This window comes from Erinaceus europaeus, chromosome 8, assembly GCF_950295315.1.
Source record: "Erinaceus europaeus chromosome 8, mEriEur2.1, whole genome shotgun sequence".
Lineage (NCBI taxonomy): Eukaryota > Metazoa > Chordata > Mammalia > Eulipotyphla > Erinaceidae > Erinaceus > Erinaceus europaeus.
Genome location: NC_080169.1, coordinates 110677233 through 110687110, shown reverse-complemented (window position 1 = coordinate 110687110; position 9878 = coordinate 110677233). Strand labels below are relative to the sequence as shown.

At 41.9% G+C, this 9878-nt stretch overlaps 1 protein-coding gene across 1 annotated transcript; it reads right to left on the bottom strand.

Annotated features, from left to right (window-relative positions):
• Positions 1-5984: 5984 nt before the first annotated feature.
• LOC103115405 (thioredoxin-like) lies at positions 5985-6702 on the bottom strand. Its single transcript, XM_060195730.1, has one exon. It carries the CDS (start codon positions 6688-6690, stop codon positions 6388-6390), a length of 303 nt encoding a protein of 100 aa, XP_060051713.1. The 5' UTR covers positions 6691-6702; the 3' UTR covers positions 5985-6387.
• Between the last annotated feature and the right edge of the window lie 3176 nt (positions 6703-9878).

Below are 9878 nucleotides of genomic sequence, written 5' to 3'. Positions count from 1 at the left end.
GAATTTAAAATAAAAATGGAAGGGCTAGATGGTGTTGTACCTTGTTGAGTTCATGTATTATAATGAGCAAGGACCCAGTCCCCACCTGTAGGGGGAAGCTTTGCAAGTGGTAAAACAATGCTAAAGGTATTTCTCTCTCCCTCTCTATTCCCTCTTTCTCTCTCAACATCTCTCTGTCTCTATCAAATAATGTAAATAAATAAAAGAAATACTTGACAAATTAAAGGATAACTTCACAAAATTCTTTGAAGAATTTTTTTTATATAGAGACAGAGGGGGAGGGAGGGAGAGAGAGAGATATCACAACATCAAAACTTCCTTCTGTACTATTGGGACCAGGCTTGAACCTGTGTTGCATACATAGCAAAGCAGCACACTGTTTAAGTGGCCTCTTTTACCAACCCAATTTCAAAGCTATTTTTACAAATATGCAGAAGTTGTAGAAAGATTTAGACTAATGTTCAAAGAAAAATGTGCAAATTAACTTTGGTAAAGTAGAACACCATATAAGACAGGAAATATGGTCTTACCATATCTCTGACTCACCAGGGAATAATGTTTACATAGATGTAAGAAGGAAACCATGAAAATAGCAATAAAAATTATAAAGGTTGAAGTGGAAAATGAAAGGGAAACCTGGGTTTAAGTAAAACTTCCATCTGTCATGATATGAAATCAGGCACATTGTTTAGGATAGGTGACCCAAGCTGTTATATACCTGCTTTTAAAGCCAAACAGGAATATAAACAATGCAAGTACCATGTATAGTTCAGATTGCCTTTTGAGATGCCTTTACTTGGGATTCCACATTAATGCTTCAAATGGCTTAACACATTAACACATCAACACTCTACATTACAGTGTGTGTACACACATGCTTGCACACGTGAATGTACGCTAGTTCTCCAGATCTCACTCCTGAAACTGGAACAGCATCCCGCATTACTGGTGAGCAAAGCCTGGTGGGCACAGTAAAACCATGAATGGTGAGTGTGTCTCACACCACTTGAGGTCAGAGTTATAAAATGGAAAGGCGGTGTAAAATGCAGCTTGTGCTGTCCAAATCATAGCACCACGGATAGAGTGCTGGGTTTTCAAGTCAGTCCTTTGCGCCATGTGCACTTAACCAGCTGCACTACGTGGGACCTACGAGTGTTGAATTTTCAAGCAGGAAGTCCTGAGTTCAGTCTTTGACCTTCCATCTTGCAGAATTATACTCTGGTTCCTGTCCCCTTTCTCTCTCATAAATAAATAAATTTATGAGGAGGGGAAGGAGGTGGTGGAGAAGAAGAAGAAGAAGAAGAAGAAGAAGAAGAAGAAGAAGAAGAAGAAGAAGAAGAAGAAGAAGAAGAAGAAGAAGAAGAAGAAGAAGAAGAAGAGGAAGAAGAAGAAGAAGAAGAAGAAAAGTAAGTTTGCTCTTTCAGTGAGATAAGCAAGCCTCAGCTGTCAACTCAGGGATCTCTGTGAGCTGATGGTTCAAGAGCTTGACTCAGGGTAAACAAGCCAGATTGCTCAGCTGGACTCCTCATGTAGCAGTGTTGATTTCTTTGGCAATGTGCTGACATTTCCAGTCCTCAGAGTGTACATTTGCTGTTGATCTCTGAGAAGCCTTTTCTCCTGTGTGCCTGGGTTGGATCTCTTTAATTAATCCTTTTAACACCTCCTTGGCAGGTCTGAGTGTACATATAGTTTTTAAAGTGAGATTTCATGGGGCCAGGTGTGCAGGGACCCAGGTTCAAGTCCCCAGGCCCCAACTTGCAGAAGGAAAGCTTCTCAAGTGCTGAAGAAGGGTTGCAGGGATTTCTCTGTCTCTCTCTTCCTCTCTCCCCCTTCCTCTCAATTTATGACTGTCTCTATCAAATAAATAAATAAATAAATATAATAAAACTTCTTTTAAAAAAGAAGTAAAATGGGATTTCAGTCCTCAAAGTGGAGTTTCTCTGGTCAAGAGTCTTTAGGCCCCAGCTAGTTACTTAGATCACTGAGTTCATGAGTTACATTTACTATTAATAAATTTTCATTCATTTTTTTTCTCTTATCAGTCTGCCTTGTAGCTGATTAATTTGTTTGTCAGAAAACAAAAGTCAGAGAGTTGGTTACCAGATGTTTCCTTTACACCCTGACAGCTTTTAGCTTTTCTGATTTAGTTATTTTATCTTCATCTTTGAGGCTAGGAGGACTTAAGCAAAAAGACTTAAGTATCTAACTGGTTGTGTGATGCAGTGCCTTTTCTTTTGATTTCACTTTATTTTGGTCAACAGCTCATGCATGGCAGGTACCCAGATGCTATCTCTGCCAGTGTGTGAAAATTCTTTGCGCTTTTGGGGGGGGGGCGGGTGGAGAGACTGTCCCTTGCATACTTGAAATGCATAATTTACTTATCACTGGGAAGGGTTAGTTTGCTCAAAAGGTCAGTTTGCACAGTCATGGGTTGATCTAAGAAAAACAGATTCTTGTAGGTCTGAGATCGCATTCTGTGGTCATGAGTAGGAACGTTCCAAGCCACCCCAATTTCAGGACCCATCTTTCTCAGGTGGTAGATAGAGTATGTTGTCTCGCCTCCCTTCGGATCCACATTGAGAACAAGGTTCTATGGGGGCCCACAAGGGGCCCATTGTGTTGTTCCTGATAGAGATGACCCATGGCAAAAGAGAGAGGGATTTATTCAAGGTCTAGGCCCATAATGTCTGTGTGGGAATCCTAGGACTCCCCAACTAGGGCCCCAGCTGATAGGGTGGCCTGATAGTGACTAAAGAGTCATTTTTAAAGTATACCAGTCTCTTGCCCTTATTCAGCTTCTGTAGTCCTTACTTTGATGAGGTTAGCTTTGGAGTGATTGAGGGTTGTGTAATAGGAAGTAGGTAATGAGACTCTCTATGTCTAAGTAGAAACTATTTAATTAGGAACCTTTTATTTTAAGTTTTTAAAAAATATTTATTTTCCCTTTTGTTGTCCTTGTTTTTTTATTGTTGTCGTTATTGATGTCATTGTTATTAGATAGCACAGAGAGAAATCAAGAGAGGAGGGGAAGACAGAGAGGGGGAGAGAAAGACAGACATCTTCAGACCTGCCTCACTGCCTGTGAAGCGATTTCCCTGCAGGTGGGGAGTCGGAGGCTCTAACCGGGCTGCATACGCTGGTCCTTGCGCTTTGCATCATGTGTGCTTAACCTGCTGTGCTACTGCCCAACTCCCTTAATTAGGAACTTTATGGTGTCTTTATAGATCTTTCTACTTGCTTGCTTTATTTATTGACTAATGCAGACTAGTGTGCACTTTTGCTTTAAGGTATATATTTTGCCCTAATTTGTGGATACATGTGTACATCTGCCCTATCTCATGGGACCTGATATATATCTAGGTTTTGTTAGGGAGTGAAACACTCAAAATGGAATTAGAGAATCCTGTGAGAAAGGTCTCACCTGAGTAATGAGGTTGAAGGGTTGACATTTCACACCTGATGTCTCTGGACATCGTCTGAAGTGAAGCATGCTGAGGTGGTACTCGTTGCATTGAGTAGGTTGGGATCAGCAGATGCAGTATCAGTTGGTATGAATTGAGAGAAGTATGAAGGAAAGTGAGCCCAGCCCTAGAGGTTCCAGGACTAGTGGTGGTGGTGGGGGGGATGGGTATGGGCTTTATAGAGGAAGAGGGAGTTTCCTGCTGTCTTAAGATTTAAGAAGGCAATAGATAGTTATTGCTATAATCAAATTATTTGGCAATTGGGTTAACTTTGAAAATCCAGTTGTTAGGTTTTTCTGTATCATATATGATTTATGTCCTTTGATATTATTTATATATAGCTGTATCTTTTTTATTTTAATGTATTCATTTATAAAATGGAAACACTGACAAGATCATAGGATAAGAGGGGTACAGTTCCCACCACCAGAGCTTCATATCCCATCCCCTCCCCTGATAGCTTTCCTTTTTTATTTTTTAATTTTTTTTATAAAAGGGAAGCATTGACAGAATCATAGATAAGAGGAGTGCAACTCCACACAATTCCCACCACCAGAACTCTGTATCCCATCCCCTCCCCTGATAGCTTTCCTGTTCTTTAACCTTCTGGGAGTATGGACCCAAGGTCATTATGGGATGCAGAAGGTGGAAGGTCTGGCTTCTGTAATTGCTTCCCCGCTAAACATGGGCCTTGACTGGTTGATCCATACTCCCAGCCTGCCTCTCTCTTTCCCTAGTAGGATGGGGCTCTGGGGAAGTAGAGCTCCAGGACACATTGGTGGGGTTGTCTGTCCAGGGAAGTCTGGTTCGCATCATGCTAGCATCTGGAACCTGGTGGCTGAAAAGAGAGTTAACATACAAAGCCAAACAAATTGTTGACCAATCATGAACCTAAAGGCTGGAATAGTGGAATAGTGCAGATGAAGAGTTGGGGTGTCCTCCATTTTGTAGATAGCTAGTAGGCATATTTTAGTTATGGTGGACACACTGATGGGGTTATCTGTCCAGGGAAACCTAGTTAGCATCATGGTAGCATTGGGACCTGGTGGCTGAACAAAAGAGTTAACATATAAAGCCAAGTGTATTGTTGACTAATCATGAACCTAAATGCTAGAATATTGCAGATGAAGATTTGGGATCTCCATTTTGGAAATAGCTAGTAGGTCAATTTTAGTTATATTCCAAAGGGCCCATGACTTCATTAGTTTTTGCCTGAGCCTGACATCTGATATGCAGGTGGACCCAGGTTATTGTCTGGGGAGATATTGTCATTGGGAAAAGGGCTAGAAAGCTGGATCAGGGAAGACAGTAGCTTCCAAATATGGGAAAAGTATGTAAATATTATTGACTGTAAACCCCACTGATTTGATCTGGGGCCCATATTCAGCATAGGAGCCTATATATCCTCTACATCTCTGTAGGTCCTAACTTGCATTATGTGGTCATCAGTAGGAACATTCCAATTTGCACCAATTTCAGGACCCATCTTCTTCAGGTGGTAGATAGAGTATGTTATCCACCCTCCCTTCGGAGGATGGAACATTCTCTACCATTGTTGATCTACATTGAGGGCAAGGTTCCATGGGGGCCCCAAAAAGGGTCCATTATGTTTTTCCTGATGGAGATGCCCAGTGATAATGGAAAGAGTGATCTATCTGAAGTCTAGGCTCATTGTGTTTGTGTGGGAATCCCAGGACTTCCCAACTAGGACCCCAGATGATGGGGTAGCCTGATAGTTTCTAAAGAGTTATCATTGAAGTATGTCAGTCTCTTGTCCTTATTTAGTATAGCGGTGTCTTATAAAGTAATGTCACTGGTTGCTTCTGTTCTCCCTGGTCTAAGCTTTTAGGAGAGTAAATATTTCAAAGAACAAGTGATTATTAGAAATGTATTAGCAATTTGAGACCACTGTTAAAATTCAGCCTGATTACAAGTTTGAAGCCTTAAGAGCTCAGACTGACAAATCAATAGGGTTTATAGTCAACAATATTACACACTTTTTCCAGCCATGACTTCATCTCCCCAGACAACAACTTGGGTCCATCTGCATATCAGATGTCAGGCTCAGGCAATAACTAGTATAGTCAGGTCTGGGTGAGGGCACACCTGGTTAAGCGCACATGTTACAAAGTGCAAGGACCCAGGTTTGAGCCCCCAGTCCCCACCTGCAGGGGGAAGCTTCATGAGTAGTGAAGTAGTGCCGCAGGTGTCTCTCAGTCTCTCTCCCTCTCCATCACCCCTTCCTTCTCAGTTTCTGGCTGTGTCTATCCAGTAAATAAATAAATATAATTAAAATTAAAAACCTAGTATACTCATGGATCCTTTGGAATATAACTAATATAGGTCTGCTAGCTATCTTCAAAACAGAGACCCCAAATCTTCATCTGCAATATTCCAGGCTTTAGGTTCATGATTAGTCAACAATTTTTTTGGCTTTATATGTTATCTCTTTTGTTCAGTCACCAGGTTTCAGATGCTACCATGATGCCAAATGGACTTCCCTGGGCAGACGACTCCATCATTGTGTCCTGGAGTCATGCTTCCCCACAGCCCTGCCCCACTAGGGAAAGAGAGAGACAGGCTGGAAGTACGGATTGAACTGCCAGTGCCTTCCACCTTCTGCACCCCATAATGACCCTGAGTTCATACTCCCAGAGGGTTAAAGAATAGGAAAGCTATCAGGGGAGGGGAGGGAATATGAAGTTCTGGTAGTGGGAATTGTGTGGAGTTGTACCCCTCTTATCCTATGGTTTTATCAGTGTTTTTCTTTTTATTTTATTTATTTTTTAAAAGGGTAAATCAATTATTTTATTGTTCCTTAGTCTTAATGGGAGATGAGCATATAATCTTCATATTTGGTCTTTATTTTTTGTAAGTAAAAAAATACAGCTGATGAGGTTATGTTATGAGATCATGATTAGATGAATTAATTAATGGTAGCTTCAAGTTTTTCCTTATTAGTGCCAGAAAATTTGCCCACTTTTTGTCCCTTTTTAAAGACCTGGAAGGTTGGCATACATTTGTCATCACACTCTGAGGCAACATCCTGACAGTCATCCACATCTACTTCAAGGAACACCACATCCGAATACTTTTCACAAAGGGAATGAAAGAAAGGCTTGATCATTTTGCAAGGCCCATACCATGTGGCTGAGAAGTCTACTACTACTAGTTTATCTCCTGCAGAATCTTCCTGAAAAGCAGACTCGCTCTGGATCTGCTTCACCATCGTGGCGGCGGGGTGCACACAGCAGGTGGAGCACAGATGCAAGCAGTGTTTTTCATTTTATAAATAATTTTTTAAAAACAATTGCAAAAGAAGAAAAAAATTCTACTTGGGTGTTAGCAACCCCTGATAAGATGGCAAATTTGAATCTCGAAAATTCATATTACTCTCAGGATGATGTTTGGGGCTTATAAAGAGTAGTGAACCAGTGGGAGGGAAGGGATCTAGCCATACTGTCATCTGACTAATTCATAAGCCTTCCTGCTGTGGGAAGGGATTTGAGAACATGGAAGTGCTTCACCTTGTGGTTTGGAAGGTGGCACAGTGACTAAGGCTCTGGACTCATGCATGAGGTCTTGAGTTTGATTCCAAGCAGTACATATACCAGAGTGATATTCTGGTTCACTCTCCCCCTTTCTCATTTCCTCATTAGTAAGTAAATAAATATTTATTTTAATTTACTTATTGCTACCAGGTTTTTTTGCTGGGGTTTGGTGCCTGCACTATGAATCCTTGGCTCTTGGTGGCCATTTTTTTTCTTTTTCTACTTTATTTTTATTCAATAGGACAGAGAGGAATTGAGAAAGAAGAGGAGCTAGAGATAGAGAGAGAAAGAGAGAGACCTGCAGACCTTCTTCATGACTCATGAAGCATCTTCACTGTAGTTGGGGATCCAGGGCTCAACCTGGATCCTCATGCAGTGATATTTGCACTTAACTGAGAATGCCAACAGCGGCCCCCTAAATAAGAAAAAAAAACTTTTTAAAAAAGATCAATAATTCACTTGATCTTGGCAGACTTGTCCTTTATAAAAGTTGGAGAAAGGGGGTTGGGCAGCGGCACAGCAGGTTAAATGAAGTGCTAGGACCAGCGTAAAGATCCCGGTTTGAGCTCCTGTCTCCCAACCTGCAGGGTGGTCGCTTCAGAAGTGTTGAAGCAAATCTGCAGGTGTCTATCTTTCTCTCCCCCTCTCTGTCTTTCCTTCCTCTCTTGATTTCTCTCTGTCCTATCCAACAACAATGACATCAATAAGAACAATAATAATAACAACAATTATAAAACAATAAGGGCAACAAAAGGGGAAAAATAATTAGGCTCCAGGAACAGTGGATTTGTGGCACAGGCACTGAGCCCCAGTGATAATCCTGGAGGGGAAAAATAAACTTGAAGGAGAATATCATCAAACACTGAAGCCTGGTAGTCAAGGTGGCATAAAGTTTTGTGAGAACAAAAACTCTGTGTGTTAGAGGCTTCTATTCTATCATTTCTTAGGGAGAGAACAAGAGAGCAGACACACTTTGGGTTTTTTTTTTTCCACCAATTAAAAAAATATATCTTTATTTATTGGATAGAAACAGCCAGGAATGAGAGAGGAGAAGATAGGTAGTGAGAGAGACAGAGAGACACCTGTAACACTGCTTCACCACTCGCAAAGCCTTCCCTCTGCAGGCGGGGACTGGTGGCTTGAACCCGGGTCCTTGCACATTGTTACATGTGCGCTCAACCAGGTGCACCATCACACAAACCAAACTTTGTTAATCAACATCTTGTTCCTACACAACAGGAGAGTGTGGCTTTAAGCAACATATGGCTGTGTGTGTGGAGAGAAAGATGGCCTCTGTAATGCTTGCTCACTGACACACTGTGGCTCTGCTTCCACTTATTTCTCTTTCAAGGGTGAAGGTGTTTCTCAGTAGGAAAGCTACAAGATGATTCAAACCCAGCTGCCTCGCATCACAGTCACTAGCCCACAGAGAGCTCCCCCCCTTCTCCTTCTCTTCCTTTCCTTCACACTCCTCCTTCTTCCTCTCCTTTCTCCTCCATTTTGTTCCTCCTCTTTCTCCTTAATTTTGTTCTCCTCTCTTTTCCCTTTACTTCCCTCATCTTCCTTCTCCTCTCTTTAAAAATTTTTTTTGGGGGGAAGTCATTTCCTGGGCTACATCATTCTGAGCCCACTCTGACTTTTTTTTTTTTTTCAGATAGAAAGAGTGAAGTAGGGAGAGAGAGAGCGAGAGCGAGAGCGAGAGAGAGAGAGAGAAACCATAGCACCAAAGGTTCCTTCAATGTGGTGGGGGCTAGGCTTGAACCTGAGTCCCACACTTGACAAAGCAGCACACAATCTAAAAAGTTATTGAGTTTTAGGGGTCAGGTGGTTGTGCATCTGGTTTAGCCCACATAGTACTATTCACAAGGAACTGGGTTTGAACCTCGGCTCCCCATCTGCAGCAGGGATGTTTCACAAGCTATGAAGCAAGTCTGCAGGTCTCTCTGTCTCTCTCTCTCTACTTACCCATTCAGTTTCACTCTGCCCTATGGAATAAAAGGAAAAGGAAAAATAGTTGCCACAATCTGTGCTTTCGTGGTGACAGCACTGAGCTCTAACAATAAACCTGGAGGCAAAAAAAGAAAGAAAAAAAAGGAGTTATTGATTCTGATGTAAATGTCACCATGACAATGCAGACTATATTTCAGTGGTCTGCAAAGAAATGTGGTCACCAAGGAACAGACCCCAAAAAAGCAAGTCGTAGATACCAGGGAAGAGGGTGCTATTGGGATGTAGAGGGAATTATCCTGTATTCTCTTGGGCTTTTCAAGGCTGGCCAAATAATCAGAGAAGCTTCAGGCACTTTGAGAACAGGGAAAAAACATCAAGAGAAAATTTAATCGTGACTTGTCGAATTACTGTATTCATGGCAGAGATCCAGGAAGACTGAGCAACTAGTCCACATGACTGCAAACATTAGTTTAAAGATCTTAAATGAGACAAAGATCAGAGGGGAGGGGGAAAAGTCAATTTAGGAGGAACAACAAAGCAAAGGCATGAAGAATGAAAGTTTGTATCCTTCATCTGCACTAGTCCAGCCTTTAGGTCCAAGGTGATTGTTCAACAATTTGTTTGGCTTTATATGTTAACTCTCTTTTCAGCCACCAAGTTCCAGATGCTAGCAGGATGCGACCAGACTTCCCTGGACAGACAACCCCACCAATGTGCCTTGGAGCTCCACTCCCCCAGAGCCCTTCTCCACTAGGGAAAGAGAGAGACAGGCTGGGAGTATGGATAGACCTGTCAATGCTCATGTTCAGCAGGGAAGCAGTTACAGAAGCCAGACCTTCCACCTTCTGCAACCCACAATGACCTTGGGTCCATACTCCCAGAGGGTTAAAGAATAAGAAAGCTCTCGGGAGGGATG